At 44.9% G+C, this 19,550-nt stretch overlaps 1 protein-coding gene across 1 annotated transcript in view; it reads right to left on the bottom strand.

Annotated features, from left to right (window-relative positions):
• Positions 1 to 54: 54 nt before the first annotated feature.
• The window catches only part of ZCCHC14 (zinc finger CCHC-type containing 14), a 49,096-nt gene continuing 29,600 nt past the window's right edge, over positions 55 to 19,550 (bottom strand). Inside the window, exons 3-13 of the mRNA XM_085071396.1 lie at positions 15,903 to 15,976; positions 13,252 to 13,323; positions 12,932 to 13,041; positions 10,923 to 11,017; positions 10,770 to 10,824; positions 10,004 to 10,277; positions 8,648 to 8,739; positions 7,516 to 7,643; positions 7,079 to 7,219; positions 5,533 to 6,996; positions 55 to 4,190 (exon numbers count right to left, since the gene is read on the bottom strand). Coding sequence (XP_084927522.1) covers positions 4,135 to 4,190; positions 5,533 to 6,996; positions 7,079 to 7,219; positions 7,516 to 7,643; positions 8,648 to 8,739; positions 10,004 to 10,277; positions 10,770 to 10,824; positions 10,923 to 11,017; positions 12,932 to 13,041; positions 13,252 to 13,323; positions 15,903 to 15,976 — 2,561 coding nt within the window. The 3' untranslated portion in view covers positions 55 to 4,134. The remainder of the gene's footprint in view (positions 4,191 to 5,532; positions 6,997 to 7,078; positions 7,220 to 7,515; positions 7,644 to 8,647; positions 8,740 to 10,003; positions 10,278 to 10,769; positions 10,825 to 10,922; positions 11,018 to 12,931; positions 13,042 to 13,251; positions 13,324 to 15,902; positions 15,977 to 19,550) is intronic.

The raw sequence follows: 19,550 nt of genomic DNA, 5'->3' as shown, positions 1-19,550 counted from the left end.
GGAGAAGCCCCCGCACAGCTGAATCCCTGTGAAATGAAAACCAATACCGAGGGATTCTGTTTAACTCTTTATTTTCCATACATTAAATTTACTCAGATAAAAACATTCTAAAAATGTACAATTTAACTTTTAACAAAGTATAATAAAACATAAAAATCCCAATACCAGAATACTTGACATTTACAATTCAAAATCAAATTAGCTGAATATTAAATATTTACAAAACTATTTAAAATATTTATAAAGTTACATGCAGAATTTGTAATACTAGAAGTGATCGAAGTAAAAGAAATGGCTCAAATGGAGCAGGAATTTCCTTCATTCCTAATGGAAAGTTATGTCCAAGAGAAGCTGTTAATCTGCACTTGAAAACACACGGGATTTGCTTTCTGCTTCAGTACCAACACGGTTCTTGCGTACATCAGGAAAATGTCAGGGGACAAATGGGTAATTCCAAGGGTTTATTACAAGAGCTGTGGGGCCTCAACCAGCCGTAGTGATTCCTACTCTCACAAACACTCCATTATGGGGATTTTTGTCCAGATTTGCCCACATTTATCCCATTTTACAGGAGTTCCAGACTAGCCCAAATCCAGCGCTCTGAGTCCAGCACAGCCACAGCTTCCCCACAGGATTTTGGGAGGATTGCTCTGCCCAGTGCCACAGCCTGGCTCATCCTGGGATAATTCTGCCTGGAGCTTGGCCAGCCAGGAGGTGGAATTTGGGGAGATGGCCAAGCTCTGGTGCTGGACCATGGTTACTTTGGCAAGTCTGGCGCTTAATTTGCCAAGATTTAATGACCGTGGTATGAAAAGGTTTCACAAAAAGCTGAGTGTGACAGAGTTGGTTTGAATAAAAACCAGTTTTGAGGAACTTTAATAACAGTTCAAATGTAGTTTTCAATAAAATAGGGTGGAACCCTCTTATCAATATCTCAGTTCCTTCTCCTCCCTCTCTGCTCTCCCTGTTAGGGTTGAGCCCAGAATATTTATTAATGCTTAATTTGCAGAGGGTGAGGAGGAGTTTGCTGGAAATTCCATCCTATTTCGAGTCTTTCCATCATCAAAATGGAAAATGCAGCTGGAACTGCACCAGCTGCTGCTCCCTCCTCTGGGAAAGGCTCCTCGCTGACTTCTCCATGCCCCTGCAGGAGATGGCTGGGGATTCCCTTCCCTCTTCCACTGAAAAATCATTCCTATTCCACAGTGAAATCCATCTGGAGAACTAATTCTTTTAATACTTAACTTGTAGGACAAAGATAGGGCTAAATAACATTCTTTGAACTCTCCCTCTTTCAATGTACAAAAATAGGGTTTAAGAACTGCTTCCTTCAAGCAGAGCAGCTGGAACTTAACTATTCCAACCCCAAGCTGCCTTGCTTTTGAGGGGAAAAAAGATGGGATTTGTGCCTTTGAAGAACAGATCAAGGATAATTTTATGGAATTAAGGTGCTCTGTTGGGACTTACCAACTTTGGTTGTTCTGGGTACAGAGTGGAAGGTGTTCACTGGCAGGTCTGAAGCCCCAACTCGCTGGGATTTGGGGAAGGCTCTGAGCTTGCTGCTGCCTCACCAGGTTTTCCTCTCGGACACTCGTGTTGCTCCAGGTCCTTCTGGGTTGGATCTTACTCCAAACCCAGACCCAAACCGTTCCAAACGCAGCCGTGAGCCACTTGAAGAGACATCAGCCTTAACTTGACACAAAGGAAACAATCCCAAAGAAAGGAATGAAACAGTTTGCTGGAAAGAAACATCAGCCTTAACTCTACACACAGGAAAGGATCATAAAGAAAGCTCTGGAGAAAGGAATGAAACAATTTGCTGGACAGAAGTTCAGTTTTACAGTCCTTTTGATACAATTTTTTTCTGTGATGAAGATCAGACACAACTGTGCCCAGCCTTGGGCAGTAAAACAAAACACAACTGGTACAGAAATTACTTTTTTTTTTTTTGCTGCTGTTTTTTTGCTATTTCAAAAGGGTTTTGAACACTCACATGTGTGTTGAAATACAGTTTCTTTAAACACAATTTTAAAATATCGTTTAAAAAAAGTGAAAAATAATAACAATAATAATAATAACAACACTAAGTTTGGCTTTCAGCACATGTTCCAGGCCACTGGAGAGACCCTCAAAGCTGCAAATAGTAAACATGGAACTGCACGTTTTCCTTGGGCATGATGCAGTGGGACAGACTGTTCCTACCATTGTCTCGAGCTCATTAAGGCAAAGTAAATTGCATTGTCAGTTTTCATCCCTTTAGTGTTGTAGGTCTGAAGGTTGTTCATGGGAACACAGGGAACGTCCTCAAACAGGCAGAGCCAGCAGGGAGCAGGAGCTGGGCTGGGAATACACAAACCAGGGGTTCTTATTGCATAGCAATAAAAAGTAGCTTTTTGTTGTTGTTTGTTTAGACCAACCGTTCTGCAAATTTAGATTTTGGATCCCTCCCTGGGCCGAGTTTGGTTCTGCCCACCCACATTCCCGAGCCTCTCCCAGTGTTCATGATCCCTGCCTTCCAGCAAGGCTGAGACCACCCTTGGAGAGAGACAGGGACACAAGGATGGCCCAGAATGTTCCTTTCCTATGCCCAGGGCCCAGGAAGGGCTGCATTCCCCCTGTCACACAGCCTCCTCTCCCGGGGACAGCTCTGCACAGCTCCAAACCCTCCTGCTCCCAGAGGACTTCCCGAGTCCCTGCACCACTACAATCCTATGGATTCATCCTGCTGGAAGGAACACCTCCGAGTGTAAACAAGGCTTCAGACTTTCAAGGCTGTCTCCCGAATTACAGGATGCAAATATCTCTCTGTCAGACACTCTTACAGAGGAGGCCTCACCCAGTTAATGCCGTCAAATTCCCGGGGGGGAGCCATGAGGATTAGGATCTTCTTTCAACCAGACAGGACCAAAGTGTTTCAAATTAGCAGTTCGAGATGGGTTTGGCTTCCTCTCGAGTCCTAATTTAGATTTGTCACCCACAAATGATGGACTAAGTAGTTAACACCAAAGCTACTCATCTACAACCTACTGCAACGAAGGAGGCCGACAAGAAATCCTTCCAAGTCTTGATAATAATGAAGTTTTTACTACCTTTTACATGTTTGACTCCCACCATTCCTGAATCCTGGGGTAGGAGCCAAAGGGTATTTTATATAAAGTAAAGCAAAAGCTTATCAACTCTGCTGCCAGAGTTCTTAGTTTGATTTTTTTTTTTTTGAGGATGGTTTAAAATTCATTTACAAAAGCAGAATAATAAGGTTTCTGTGAAAGAGACCTATATACAGTAACAGGACGTAAAGGTTTTGTGTATTACAGGAAAATATCCTTGAAGCCTTTATGACTCTGGAGTCTCTGGGACTTGGACCCTTGGAAACTAAGTTTATTCCAGTGCTGGGAAGCCAGCACTAGCTAGTAATAGGTGAGACAATGAAGCACGAGTTTGTTTCCAGAAGGAACCGAAACTGCCGTGTGTGTTCTTTTGGAAGGGAAAAAGAGAGACTTTTTAGGATTTTTATAGTGGAATTAAGTCCCGTAAGCCTGCTGGTGCCAATTTGTAAAGGTTGGAACTTCTTTGCCTCTTGCACTGGTCTCAGAGTGACACTGTCTGCTAAAAGTGCAGAAAGCTTGAAGAGTTTTACATTCTTCTGTAGTGCAATCCTTAAAAATCCCAGAGATTAGTGCCTGATCACTTTTGAAAAAAAGTAGACATTTTACCTAGCCATGGGGTGCCAAAGTCCTTCTGGCCACTCCTACCTTCCACCTCAGAACAGAGCTGCCCTGGAGTCAGACCTTTCACCTTGGAAAGTCCAATTATGGCAACATTTTCCAGCCAAAAAAGTACAGGGGATGTTGTACTTCCAGCAGGAACTGCAGCTGGCCAGCCCCACCATCCATCCATCCATCCATCGGTCCGAGGACACGGAGTCAGGAGTTCCAACAGCAAAACTTGAATTTGGCAATCAAAACTGGGTTGGCTGCACCCCTAAGCTAGATTTTCTACCTAGTCTAATAAAGTAAAGCACCTTTGGATTAAAAAATACATTAAGCTTAACAGCAACTGGACGTCTCAGTCTTGTAGTTCCATCTCCGTCGCTCTCCATGGCTTTACAGCATCGTGGTGCCAGCTGGGGAAACGTCAGTCTGTGGAGTCCAGACTTTCAGAGGGAGGGGCGTACTTCAGCCTGAACGTACCTGGGACAGGACAGGGACACAGGGGTTACACAGCAGGCACCTCCCAGAGCTTCCCAAAACACCCTGCTGCTGCTGCTGCTTCTTGCAGTGTTGGAGTTTGAGGGCTGGCATGAGTTTGTTTCATGGAATTGGAGAATCCCATAATGGTTTGGGTTGGAAAGGAGCTTAAAGCTCATCCAGTGCCACACCTGCCATGGCAGGGACACCTTCCACTGTCCCAGGGTGCTCCAAGCCCTGTCCAACCTGGCCTTGGACACTGCCAGGGATCCAGGGGCAGCCACAGCTTCTCTGGGCACCCTGTGCCAGGGCCTCCCCACCCTCCCAGGGAGGAATTTCCTCCCAATATCCCATTTCACCCAGCCCTCCTTCAGTTTAAAGCCATTCCCCCTTGTCCTGTCAGTCCATGCCCTTGTGAAAAGTTTGGCAGACTTTAAATGGGAATTTAATTAATGAAATTAAATCCAATATAAAAAGACATCAGAGTCTGCTGTGTTGCTGAAGTTCTTCCAACCAGGACTGATGGGGCAGAGGTTCTGCTTCCCCCTGGCCACTATCAAAACATTCACCACAGGAATTCCACTCATTATTTACCTTTTAGTGCTGCTGTAGATTGCTGCCCCAACACTTGACACCTGTTAATTTACGGTGTTTAAATGTCTGAGACCACATAAAAATTAATCCAGGTAAAGGCTACAGACAAGACATAATGTCAAATGGAACCTCAGTGCTGTTTGCTTCACTCAAGAGTTTGTATTTCATTTTTTGGCCCACACCACTTGCAAATTATCTCAACATAAAACAATCAAAATAAAAAAGAAGAGTGGGGCAAAAAGTGCTCTTGGTAAATCAGCATTTCTCTTTTAGCTGTCTCCATCTGGAATTAAGGATTCAGCTCTCTCCTGGAGAAGGCCATGCTGTGTGTAAACAACGTGTCCTATAAAATAATTATAACAGCAAACAGGACCTTCAGGAGTGTTTGAACAGTAATTCTTCATTTAGCTTATTGTTTTGGGCAGGAAGGGAAGAGGAACAGAGATTTCAGTTTGTAAAATCCCAGAGGAACTTGCAATTATGACCGAAGCTGACCTGGCTGAGAAGGTAGAAGCAGCAACAGCAATTCTGCTGCAACCTGTCTGCAGCAGCTCCCTCCCTGCCTGGATGTTTCATCCCTCCTAAAAAAACACTGCAAACACCACAGAGTGTTCTCCTGACGGGTCTGCCTAAAACTAAGCTGCGACTTTTGCCAACAGCTCAGACCATCAACTTTCAAGAACGAGGTACTTTTATCAAGCAGAGAATCCAAGATGCCATCAGCCACTCCCCGTGTTTCCCCCCCCTTTACCTTGCCGATTGAAATCCATGGGCGGCTGTTTGCAGTCCTGAGCTCTGTGCCCGCTGGCCCCGCAGTTGTAACACGAGAGGTTCCCGTTTTTTTTGTGACTCGACCCGTTGCCGTTGCCCATCATTCCCTGCGCCTGGTACACCCCGGCCGTGCCCATGAAGTTCTGCATGGGGGGCACGGCGAAGGTGGACTGTCCGGCCATGACGGAGTCGGGGGCCAGGCCGCTGTTGTAGGCTGTGTGCACCACGGGGAACGTGGTGCTGCTGTTGTACTGCTGCGTGTTGATGTAGCCATTGCTACACAGGGGGTTGAAGGGCAGGAAAGGGAAAGTAAACATGGAAGGTCCTGAAAAGGGGTGCTGGAAATAGTTGGCGTAGCTGACGGTCATGCCGCTGGAGCCGCAGTTGCCGCTGCAGCCGCAGGAGCTGCACACCATGCAGCCGGGCGGCTGCGGCGGCGGCTGCTGGTGGTGGTGGTGGTGGTGGTTCTGGTTGGGGACGGGGACGGTCCCCGCGGAGCCACCGCCGCTGCTGCTGCTGCTACTGCTGCTGCTGCTGCTGTAGAAGTTGTTGTCGGCGCCGGAGGAGAGCGTGGGGCTGGAGCTGGGCGCGGGGCAGCTGGGCAGGTTGGCCATGGTGGTGAAGGACGGCGACGGGTGGCTGCTGGAGGAGGCCGCGTTGCTGTTGGCGCAGAAGCTGCCCTGCATGGGCGCCACGGGCACGCTGCTCATGGCAGAAAAGGCAACTTTGGTGTTGGCTGTGTACAGAGCAGTCCGGGGGTTGATTATTGCGGGGGACACCGTTATTTGCATATTACTGGAGCAGGAAGTCTGTCCGGCCATGGCGGAGTCGGTGGGAAGAGACGACGACACCAGGAGTTTGATGGGCGGACGAGCCACGTGGAAGACCGTGCTGGATGTCACCGTGGCAGCAGTGCTCGTCTCCACGATGAGTCCTGGCTGCTGGGCTGGTTTGATCACTCTGTCCAGAGTGGAAGCGTGGACGACTTTGGTCCGAGGCCCAAAGTTCATGGTGGAGGTGGGAGAGCTGCTCTCGGCACCCCCCGACAGCACCTGCAGGGGTTGGTGCGGAGAGGACGCCGACATGACATCCACCACGGCGTTCCCAAAGCCCTTTTCCATCTTTATGCTGCCCCTCGAGCCGGGAGACACTTTATTCCTTTCTTCCAAAGACAAGAGGGAGTGCACAGAGGACGAGAGCAGCTTCATGTCTGCGGAGCCGCGCTCTGGCTTGTGCACGGAGCTGAGCATGCGGATGGGGGTGATGTGCGAGGGGCTGGGGGACATCATCTGCATGGGCAGCGCGTGGTGGCCGGCGGGACCCGAGCCGGCGTCGTTCTGCACGGGCAGCACCTGGGCGGTGGGCCTGGCAGAGCTCGAGGGGAAATGGTTCAGCAGCATCACCGGCTTCTCCTTGTCCGAGGCGTCCAGGTGGAGCTCCATGCCTGGGGAGAGAGGAGCCGTGAGGGCAGCCCTGAGCAGGGTGAGGGGACACTGCTGGGGACACTGCTGGGGGGTTGTGCTTACGTCTCTCGTTCTCCTCGGCGCTGTCCGAGCTCTCCTCCCGCGTCTGGATGCCCATGGGGCTGGAGCTGGAGCTGGAGTACTCGGAGGAGCTGCCCTCGCGGGGCAGGGGGTGCGCTGGCTGATCCACGTCCACTCGCAGCTCTGGGGACACAGGGAACACCAGGGTGACACTGACAGCCTCAGGACACCAACACAGCAGTGCTCAGGACTGACAGGGAAGCACTGGGGTGGAACAGTCCAACCACAGCAGCTGCCTATTCCCATGGGAACCAAGCAGTAGAAACTACCTTTAATTGCCCCCAATGATCACTGAAATCAGACTTTTTGCTCACTCCCTATCAAGCCAAAGGCTTTTGGAAGATAAAGCTTGGGGCAGCAGCAGCACAGGAATGAGCTGACCCTTGTGACAGCACAGCAGTGTCCCCTGCTCCCCTTACCTGCAGCGTGGTTGCCCCGGATGCTCTGGATAGGCCCCACGTGGGACGTGGGGGGAACCCTGGCCACCCCACTGCTGGTCACTGAGGAAGGTGTTGAGGGGTTTAGGCACCGTTTCTCTGATTTCTCCCTACAGGGTGACGGAGAGAAGTATGAAGAGAGAGAAACTGGCTAAGACACAACCACAAATAAATCAATTTCTGAATGAAACCGAAGCAGACAAAGCCCATTAAACAATCCACTGATGCTGTGCTCATTTCAAAAGGAAACACTTGGAAATCACAGCAGTGCTGACCAATAACTGCCAGCAGTCAGGGCTGGACTATTTGCCATCTGATTCCAACACTAATTTGTCCAGGGCAAAACATCACCAAATCCTAGCTGAATTCTAAAATTATGTCAGCACATCCCAAACCCAGCCCTGCACACCAAACCCAAAGAGAAAACAAACACAGTCCCAAGTTTTCCTTTTCCAAACACACTCTGGAAAAACTAAGAGTGCTGAAAAACGCTGCCAAGGAGCTCTGATAAATGGGCATGGATTTGGATTTCTAATTGCTTTTTAAGTAACAGCAGTAGCTGCAGAATAAACACTTCTCTGTAAGTGGAGATGCAAAAACCAGGACAATCTGTTGCGTCAGTGTCCCCAAAGGGTTGTCACAGCTGCCTGGGGTCACCCTGGGGCACTGAGGCAGCTCCCAAAGTAGCTGTGCTCCATCCACATGGATTGGAGCCAAAAAAATGTCACTTCCTGGGACAAAAAAAGTCCTGCTGGGCACCCTGACTTTGGGTGTGCATCTCCTGGGCTTGCAAACCCTACAGATCCCATCAATCTCAGGTGGGTGGGAAACCCAAAATCCTTGCAATAACTGTGGTACAAGTTTAAAAAAACTAAACACAGTCTGTATCTTTTGTAGATTATTTTAAAATTTGCTATCCTCATCACAGCCCTGAATAGGCAGCAGTAAACCAGAAAGTAGTAAATATTGTTTAGTAAGGAAGATAAGCATCATCCATATCTCCAGGTGGGAATCCTGGTAGGTTTGAGATCTGGAAAGCAAAATTCACTGTAAAATTTGAATTAAATTATTATTATTACCTTAAAAAGAGAGAATTCCCCCAGCCCTCACTTACTTCTCCAGCTCTAGTTGGGTCTTGAGCTTCTTCTTTGCTCCCATGGTGAGGGATTCAAATTTATTCAGATCTTCCTCAGTAAGACTCAGAAACTTGGAAAGAAAAAAAGATGTGCTTAGTTTTATAACCTGGAATATTCTTATTCCCATTTTCAGTGAAGAGTAATTGTAAAAGGCAACTTTAAAGTAATTTTTAAATTCAAAGAAACCCTCCATTCCAGTTTTCAATTATAGAATCAGAGTAAAAGGAAAGTGTGGGGGATGGCATGGAAGAAAGACCACCTGTAGATTTAATTTAATTAAGTGTGTGCTTGTATTAACCAGTCATAATAAAGATGAAATAACTCGCGTACATATTAAAATAGAATTAAATTAAAATAGAACTTGGTGCTATCAGTGAATTTAAGGATCTTAGAAAAGCACTCCAGTTTTCCCAGTGTGTCATTTACCACAGAACTGCAGTGGAAAATACACACCAATTGTAAGTTTTATAATAAAATATAGAGGAGAAGGAAAATAAAACACAGATATTTATATTGTAATGTAATTAAAATGAAAGCCTATGAAGTATGCATAATAATAATTGCTTTTTAAAAATATACTAGAATCTGCAGTTTTACTACTTCATTACAGAAAAAAAACCCCAGTATATTTCCCGTCATATAATGAAGCAAATTAAATCAGAAGACTCTGGTAAGAGATTAAAATGAAATCCATAAAATATTTCAGAAGCAGCACAAAGCTCAGCCCAAGCTCTCCCTCCACTGGAGGGCGTTCCAGCCCAAAAGACAGAGGACAAAGAATTTCCCCATAGAGCTGGAAAAATGCTCTAAAATGTTGTTTAGATAAAATCCAGCATGCACAGGTGTTATTTGTGACTCTCACAATGCAAAGACATAAGAGATTAATTCTCCACAAGAATTCCTGCAGGAAGCAAACCTCACTCACTCATGTTCATGTTCATGCCATGAGTCTCTGAAAATCTCTTTTTTAAAACAAGGATAATCAAATATTTCGGGAGAAAAAAATCAGTCAAGAAGCAGAAATTTTAAAAAACCAACAAATTTAGCTGTCTGCTGCACACAAAGGGAATTCCTAAGGCAGCATTCAGGCTGGATCTCCAACCCAAGCATTCTGTGAGGAAGCCTGGGAGAGGCAGCAGCTGTCCGACAGCTCAAGCCACAGCCCAGAGTGAAAACAGCAAGAAGGTTTTCATCAACTCATTATTGCTTTCAGAAAGTGAAAACCTCCCCAGCAAGCGCCAGAAACTTGTGTGATCCTCAGTGCAGATGTCTCCAGCCTGGAGAACAGGGGGATCATTGCAAACCTGCCTGCCTTTCCCCATTTCCCACCCTACCTTCTCCATGGTGAGCTGTTTGAAGACAGGGTAATACTTGTGCAAGCGCAGCTTCCTGAGCCAGTCCAGGATGCCGTTTTGCTCCTGTGTCTGAGGGGTCTGAGGGCTGGAAGACATCAGCATGGAGGGAGAGGAGGTGTCCATCTGGGAGCGATAGCCCAGCGAGGAGCCGGAGCCTCCGGAGTGGGAGCAGTGGGGCAGAGCGACAGGAGCAGCAGCAGAGTGCTGGACGTGGTTCTGCGAGGACTGAATTCCAGCCACCCCACAGATGGGTCTGCAAAAGGGGAACAGGGTTGGGTTTAGCAGGTTGGATAAGCTGTGGCACCCAGAAATTTGGATTTTGGGAAAAACTGCCCCACTGGAGCTGAGTTATAGATTTGCCCTGATCCACAGCTCAGTAAAACAGGACAGTTCTGGTAAAGGGTAAAGCTGATCTTCATCTTAAACAGAATTTTCCTTCAGTCATTTCCTTCAATAGTCACAGATATTAAATATTCTGCTGCCTCTCTGTGATTTAAAGAAGGTTTCGAGAGAACGATCTTTGCATTATTAAAAAGAAGTAAAGAAGCCCAAATATAATCCTATGGAAATTTTTAATCTTTCCATATGGATGTGGCAAAAGAAGCCACAATATTGGCTCCATGGAGGGGGTCTGGATTTTGTTGTAGAAAATGAAAATGGGCTCTTAAGAGAATGAGTTATAAACAAGATAAACAAGTTATAAACATGAATTATAAATGAGTTCTAAACAAGAGAAATATTTCACCTTCCAGATGTTCCCAGCGTAGTTCCTACTTTATAAAGGGAGGGGTTGCCAGGATCTGGAAACAAGGAGCAGAGTTACAAATGGCATCAGTTTAGGAAATGCACATCAGTACCAAAAAAAAAAAAAAAAAATTGAAACTTTATCTCAACTCACTTGAGCTCTGAAGTTGCTGTGAGGGAGATGAAGTGCTGAAGAACTTCCTGACGTGGTCGTTTTTCACCACATGGGAAGGGAACGGGGCCAGGTACCTGCAGCAAACAAAGCCCCAGCTCTGTTATATCCCAAATCCATCAGCATTGCACTCTGGACAGCACAGTTTGGAGTTAGATTGGAAATTTAAAAGCTGGAACACACCATGCAATTCTGAACTCTGGAAATTTATGGATATTCTTATCCTCAATACCAAACCCTGTTATCCCTGGGTTGTTTTCACTCTGTTGAGTGGTTCAGCAAAGATGCCTCATTTAGGAGCCCTGAACACTTCTAAGGCAGAAAATGTTCAAATGTAAACTTGAAAACTGCCTTTCAAATGCAGGAACCTGAGGAATAGAAAATAGAGATGGATCTGTTATTGAATTTCCTCCTCTTGGAGATAAACAGCAGATGCAGAGTCTGGCAGTTTAGGGAAAAAACTTATGTCACGTTTTCCCTGTGCCTCTTTTAAGGGAAAACAGACTTTACAGCAGCATTCCAGTGCCTAAAGGGCTCTACAGGAGGGCTGGAGAGGGACTCTGGACAAGGGATGGAGTGGCAGGACAAGGGGAATGGCTTTAAGCTGACAGAGGGTGGATTTAGACAGGATATTGGGAAGAAATCCTTCCCTGCTGAGGCTCTGGCACAGGGTGCCAGAGATGCTGTGCTACCCCTGGATCCCTGGCAGTGTCCAAGGCCAGGCTGGACAGGGCTTGAAGCAGCCTGGGACAGTGGAAGGTGTCCCTGCCATGGCAGGGGTGGCACTGGATGAGCTTTAAGGTCCCTTCAACCCAAACCATTCCATGAACAAACACCAATCTCCCAAAACTTTGCACCTCCACACACCCAGAGGTGCTTCCCAGCTGGAAACCCCACAGCTGATCCCTGAATTTCCCAGCTGAGCATCTCCTTGCCCTGCTCCACAGTGAGCTCTGGCTCTGCAGGTTGCTGCCCCATTAACCCAGATTTGTTGTTCCTAAACAGCAGCCACACACATTCCCTGCAGCTTCCCAAATTCTCCTTGCAGCACAGCACAGGATTGCCTTTTTTTGAGAATGCTGTTTGCCATGGAAAACAATCCCAATACCCACCGTGGCTTAGGGAAAGTAAGTGTAAAGCAGAAGCCCTAATAAAGGTAATTAATATTTTAAAGTGTCATTTAATATTATAATAATATCGTGTTAGGATCAGCATAATATTAATATTGCAATAATCTCATTTTGCATAGATACAGACAGCATCTGAAAATTACTGAAGTCCCTCCAATTTTCATAGGAAAATCATATTTACAAAGAAAGATTTGATGTGATCTGCCACAGATTATGATATTTAAAATATTGGTTTATATTAAATAATGGCCAGGTGGTTTGTGATAATTTCAGGAGGTAGAAACTAAGGCTTCAAGAATTCCTTAGCTGTTAAAGGCTTCCAAAAACGCAATCATTTAATAATATCTAAATACATACCTACCTTTTTTAAATAAAGTAAAATAAACATGACAACGTAAAACAACTGAGACAATAAAAACTCTGTGAAAGAGTAAAGGGGAAAAAATCCCCACAACCCATTCCTCAGTGCAGATGGATGAATATTCAGGCTTCTATTTTTTCCTGAGTTTTGAGGGATTGTTTTAAGCAATTCTGGTTATTTTTGAGTCCAAAACAAACTTTTGCAAAGCCAATGATCCTCTCTTTGTTTTTCACAAGGAATGAGGAAATATCAATTCTCCAGGAAGCTTAATAGAGAATATTATTACCATCTGTATTTCTGAAGAAAAAAATTCCTGAAAAATTGTTATGCACTGGAATTAATGGAACATCAAGGAAAAAAGCTTAGGATCAGGCTCTAATTTCTTTTAAGTAATTCAGAATATGAAGATAATGTTTCCATTTCCTGGGGTTTTTTTCCTTTTTTTGGTGAAAGAAGCCAAGTGTCAAGATTAAAAAAAAACCCACAAAATCCCAGCATACCTCAGGTCTGATTCCAGGTCCATGTGGTTCCGTTCCAGGTAAAATGAATCTGGACCAGCTAAGCAGGGAATGAATTTCTCCAAGTTTTCTTCTGGATACAGCTGAGATAGCTGAAGGGGAAGGGAGGATATTACAAATAAAAAGTGAAAAGAAGTCTTGTTGTTTCTACGAGATTCAAGCCACTGCCAGTTAAAAGTCAAATATTTTATGACATTTAATCTAAATTATCTCAGCACATTTTGAAAAGCATAATTGAACAAAATTATAGAGAGGGATAAAACATGTTTTTATTTTGAAAATGTTTTTGTTATGGTATTTACCTTTGAAATAAATTCAGTCACTTCAGCAGAAGATTTGGTTACCAACGTCACCGAAGAATCAGACCACAGGACCTTGGGGAGGAGCAAGAAGGATTTGGTTCAGTAATGAATTTAATTTGGTTCCTCAAATTCAATAATTGCTCTCAATTATCAGATGTTGATCAGATTATCAGTTATCACAGATGTTGTGATGGGTGAAATCAATAAGGAAACACTTATTTTTTGTGCACAAGGACAAAACTGCTGCCCAATTCTTGTTTTCACATTTAACAACTACTCTGGATGCCTGGAAAAGCCCCTCAGAGTTTACCCAATCCTTACACACTGCAGACATCCAGAGTTAAGCAACCAACCACGGAGCCATGGAATATTTTTTCCCCTCATTATTGTTAAAGAAAACAGCTGGTTTGGAGGACCTGCTTTCCAACAGCAATGACTCCCCCCACACAAAGCTGCCTATTGCTAATTAATCAACTCCATATGCCACGTGAAATTGGGAATGGCAGCAAAAAAACCAGGCAAAACCTTCCCAAGGAAACCTGGAGCTCCTGCTCCACACTCCATCTTGTCCATGCCCTGAAAAAAGGGAATATTCAGTATCTCAACCCCACACAAACAAGTCACGACACCCTTAAATATTGAGGCATTTATTGCTTGGGAGATGAAGTTTAACTGAGCCAAAAATTGAAGTTTAACTGAGCCAAAAGTCAGGATTTCTTGGCACGAGGAACATCAGGGTGAGAGGAGCCAGGGCTGGATCCCTATGGATTCCAAATATCCACTGGAGGCGTCTGGGAGGCTCTGGATCCATGGGGAAGGAGCTGGGTGGATGTGTTTGGGGATCACACAGCAGCCTCTCACATGATATTAGTTTCAATGACAACTGAAAACATACACAAAGTTTTTCCAGCCAGCCAAAAGCTGCCAAAAAAGAGTGGGGAGAGGAGAGGATTTCAAAATATATTACATAAGGGAGGAATTTCCTCTCAGCGGAGTTGTTAGACAAGAAAAAAAAAAAAGTGGGGGGGGGAGGAAAGAAGAAAGAAAAACTTGAGCAGTTTTACCAAGTTTTCAAGTTGGTTTCTTTTAAAATTTGTGATTTTTTTTTTTTAATTCATGAGAAATTTCAGGGAAAAAAAAATCTCATTTTTTCTAGTTCTGTAACAACTCAACAATTGTCACGACTTCTGTTTTAACTTGAATTTTCAATACTTATAAAACAATAACGTGAACTGTAAATGAGGGGAACAATAGCACTGCAAACACTAAACTGTTCCATCCATTGATCTGCTATTTCCAAGCTCCCAAACAGAACAAAACATCCCATAGTTGGATATTTAACCCAAACAGCAATTTATCAGCTCAGCTGAAGTCTCTTCTCTTCCTTCAGTCCAAGCTGTCAAGGCAAACACTGGGTACAGTAATTCCTGTTATTTATAGAAAAATTTGTAATAGGAAAAGAAGTTTCACGAGATCTTAATTGGAGTGGAGACAACTGCAGACTTCATACGGAGTTTGAAAAGCCCTTGGAAAAATCCTGTCTAATATTGATGACATTTGGAACAATTGGGGATTCAGGAAATTCGGGACATTCTCCATGAATCAAGGCCTGCAGAGGTTCATGCTGCCAACATCCCAACAGATGCTGAGCTGCTGCTGGGAGTTTGAAGGAATAACTTGGTGAAAGTTGGGGATAATTAGGATTCTCCTGCCCAGAGCCTTTCGGGTTCTCCTTTTCTCACCTCCCGTTTGGCTCTGGGTCCTCATTAAACAAACCAAAGACATTTTCTGGGCTGTGCATCCTATAATTTGGAATATTTCATTCCTCAGCTCCTCAGCAGCACCCAGCTCTGTCCCTGCCACCCCCCCAGGGTTTTCAGGGATGAACTCATCCCTCCACCGGAACTGGGAGCAGCAATTGGAGCTGCAGAGCTGCGTCAATCCGGGGGAAGCCACTTCTCCTGGTGGTGTGTGGTGAACCACAGCCATTCCACAGGCACTGCTCTCACTTCCACTTGGAATCACTGGAACTTCAGCTCAGACAGTGCTTCCTGTTGAGCCTTTCCTGCTGGGTTAATGTCCCCTTTGCTGGGAAGAGTTTTTATTCCCTTTGGAAATGCTCTTAGATAATTGCGAAAGTCCCCTTCCAGTTAAGTTCTCCAACTCTTGCTCCACAGTTTTCCTCAAGTTTGGAATAATTTCCAGAGCTCTTCTGTACTCCCCAACCTTTTGGAACCCACAGGCTCCCCTCCTGTCTCTTTTCAGCAGCTGTGCCCTCAGAGCCCACACTGTCTTTGTCCAGATTAAGACTTGAATTCCCCCTGGTTTTTGCATTCCAGCAGAAGAATGAATGTGGATATGGATAACCATCCTGTAGGTGTGGCATCATATTTCCCCCTAAATAAACACTTTGCCAAAATTTCCCGCATTAAAATGAATTTATTGTTTTTTCTGCCAGTCCCCACCTACCAACCTGTGCATCATCCACAGCCATTTATGATTTTCATATCAATGATTAAAAACAACCTTCTATCCCAAAGGAGCTGCTAGACCAATTCTTGGGATCTAACAATAAAGTTTGAGAATTTCCTTAACTCCTCCTTAAGCATTATCCTCCCTTTTTTTTCACAGGAAAAGAAACCCAAACTTACCTCAAAGGAATACTCAACATTTCTTTCATTCTTCTTGTGTGCCAGTCCTTTTAATTCCACTTTTTCAACACTCACTATGGAAAAACAAAGAGAGAAGAGGAATGATGAGGATATTCCTGAATACAGGCAGAAGTGATGACTTTTGGGAAGTGCCAGGCTTTGTTTTTGGTGCTCCAGGTGCCCAGCTGTGGTTTCCTCCCTCAGACAGGGATGTTGGTATCACCACTCTGTGCTATTTTCACATCCAGCCTTGGGAAAGCTTCATTCCAAGCACTTTCAACCCAAATAATCCACTCCATGCAAAGCTCTTCATTTCCTCCCGGCCTTATCACCTCACTCATCGCTGCAATAACACACTCCACACCCATGGAATTATCCTAATAACATCAAGGAATAAACACCATCCCTCCCAGGGAAACCAGGAGGAGGAAAAAAAATCTCCATGTTTTCAGGGCTTGGTTTTACAAGTTCAGGGTGGTTTTATGGCTCTGTTGACATCCTGACTCCTCCATTCCTGCAGCTTCACGGAAAATTTCAGCCTCCATGGGAATAAGGTGTGAGTGAAAATAGGATGTGAGTGTGGAAAGGATGGAATGCCAGGAAGGTCACTGCCTGCATCCCTCAGCCTTACACCACCTTACACATCAGGTATTTGATGTGCTGAATTCTTGGGGACTCCCAGTGCCCCACACACCCAGATCAGGGATTCCAACATGAAAAACTTGATGAAGGTTATTTCACCAATTTTTTGTTCTCTTATAAACTTCTCCTTCCTTTTGAGTACACACATGGGGATACACACGGAATTTTTCTTATAAAAAGCCAATTTACATTGGCTTAAAGCTACAAAAGTAAAATGATCCCAACCCAAAGTCACTGAAATTCTACCTGTGAGTGACAGCTGCCTGAAGGGACACGTGCTGTGGACAGTGACTTTTCACTGAGCAGTCCTGACAAGCAAAGCCCAGAATTCTGTCACTTTATTTCCAGATAATCACTATTTACAAGCTATTTACCTGTTTTCAGGACTGTTGATACTCTATGTCACCAGAAAGAATCAAACCAGTGTTTGTCACATGGAACTTCCTCCTAAGTGCTCAACAAAGCATTGCAGTGCAAAAGTTACAGCAGCACCATTGCATCAGGGACCTGCTGGTGTCACCTCCCATGTCCCCAGTGAGGCTCCACCCAAAGCCACCTTCTCACCCATCTGGAGCTCGAGTTCCCTCTGCCTCCAAACAGTCATGGCCTGAAGGTTTTGTTGTGGCCTTTTAAATATTTTATTGTGTCCTCAGAGAGTCACAGAATGGTTTGGGTGGGAAGGGACTTAAAGCTCATCCAGTTCCAACCCTGACACCTTCCACTGTCCCAGGCTGCTCCAAGCCCTGTCCAGCCTGGCCTGGGACACTTCCAGGGATCCAGGGGCATCACAGCTTCTCTGGGAAATCCATCCCAGGGCCTCTCCATCCTCACAGGGAAGAATTTCCTCCCAGTATCCCATTTAAATCCACCCTCTGGCACTGGGAAGCCATTCCCTGTGTCCTGTCCCTCCATCCCTTGTCCCCAGTCCCTCTCCAGCTCTCTTGCAGCCCCTTCAGGCCCTGGCAGGAGCTCTGAGCTCTCCCTGGAGCTTCTCCTCTCCAGGTGGACACTCCCAGCTCTCCCAGCCTGGCTCCAGCCCTTGGAGAATCTCCATGGTCTCCTCTGGACTCACTCCAGCAGCTCCTCACACTGGGAATTCCAGAGCTGGAAGCAGCTCTGCAGGAGAGGTCTCAGGGGAGCAGAGCAGGTCCTGGTCATTTAAAAATGCTGCCACTGGGGTCTTGGCTGCTTAAAAATCTCTTCTTTGAGTCTTACTTGCAGTGAATTTTCTTAGAGCCTCCAAATTCAGATCTACTGATGTCTGTGCCTCTCTTTACACAGAGAATGAACATTCCTTTTCTCATCCTCTCAACTGTTCCTCCTCCATGTAATTCCCAATTACAATTACATCAATCCCTGGGCTCATGAATAATGTCAATTCATTACTTACTACTTTCTCCTGCACACCCTGCTTTTGGTAGAGGTTTGTTCCTCTCAAAAGATTCCAGTGGGTTCCTCTCACGCTTCTGAAATGATTTTGTGCCTCATGCTGAGCACCACAGGGATAAATCTGCTCAGCAGACACTGCTGAGCCATCCAGACAAAATTCAGTGGCATGAAGGTTTGAACATGAAGATTTTAGCATGCAGAAGGTAATTAAAAAAAATCTACCTCAGTACATTTATTTAAGAGAATTTAGGGCCCCTTGAAATTGTGATCACAGTTCAAATATATTGAATATTGATTGGAATTGTAAGTACTACAGGATTAGAATGAGAAAGAATGTGTAAGATGGGTATGGAGAGGGGAAATGTGATGAAGCAGCTGAAGGATGAGCAAACAACTTGCAGAAATCCTGGCGGCAACTGCTGCAACATCTGCTTTTGAAAAACACAGCCAGCGTTACGCAACGTTTGTTGTTTATAGCAAACCCAGCATCACTCTCCTGCAACTGCTCTTATCATTTGGCATTTCCAAAGGATTCAGATCCCATCTCTTCCACTCATTCATTCTTCCTCCCCAGCAATTTGAGCAGAATTGGATTACCCAGAGACATGAAATAAAGCTATTCCTGTTTTACTCCGTGGCTTAATAACAAACCTGAAATCACCTCTGGATTTTGTGGTGCTGACAGTGACATGATCTTTTCATGCTCAACTTCTGGGCTGCACTTGCTCAGTGAATAAAATCCACTGCAGTGAATTTATATCCATGGAAAATGATTGCAATTAGCAAAGTGGACCTTTAGGTAAAGATTTTTGCACCAATTTTCTAACATTAGGTCTGTTCTAGAGCATGAAATACAATTTAGCGTGCTGCAGAACAAGCTTTAGGGACAACTGAGTGGATAATTCCTAATATTACACAAAAAGCTGCAGGAATTTTCTCCCAGCAAGCTAATACCATAAAAAATATCACCTGCCTAAAAAACATCCTGTTTATTTTATCAAGTTGTATGTTTTTATTCTGTGGCCTCTCATCTCTCTTTGTGTTGTTTAACTTCTGGATGGTTTTATTAAAATAACCTTTCTAAACCTGCCCTGAAGCTTTACTTTATTCAGTCAGTACAGAACTCCAGAAGAAAAGGTGCCATCCATCAGCACAAGGGAGAGGAAAAAAAAAAAAAAAGGATTTTTATTTACTGCTTTTACTCTCAAAAGCTCAAAGAGCTGCTCTCTACCCAGTATTCCAATAAATGAGTCCAGGAGCAGAAAAACCTTTGTACAGAATTAAGGACACATAATACTGATGTCTTTTCAGCATGCTGAATTCAGCAAAACTCCAACTTCCACCAACCCAGAGGATATAAAAATTTCAGATTTCTAATTCAGGACATTCCCAGAGTATATTTGGCACTGGCAAAGGGGCACACAAGGCTTTTTGCCACGGAGATTTAGCCATAAATATCTGGGAGATTCCAGCAGGTAAGTGGAACAGCTGGATGAGATGAGGAAAACAAAGGGGGCTGGAGAAGCTCAGGGCTGCAGGAGAAGCTCCAGCGAGGCTGTGGCACCCTCTGTGCTCCAACATCTCCTGGCATCATTCCTTAAGAGGGGTTTTAAAATT

The sequence above is a fragment of the Lichenostomus cassidix genome, chromosome 11, assembly GCF_008360975.1.
Source record: "Lichenostomus cassidix isolate B80296 chromosome 11, HeHo_3.0, whole genome shotgun sequence".
In the NCBI taxonomy this organism is placed as follows: domain Eukaryota; kingdom Metazoa; phylum Chordata; class Aves; order Passeriformes; family Meliphagidae; genus Lichenostomus; species Lichenostomus cassidix.
This window is presented reverse-complemented; position numbering and strand designations above follow the sequence as displayed.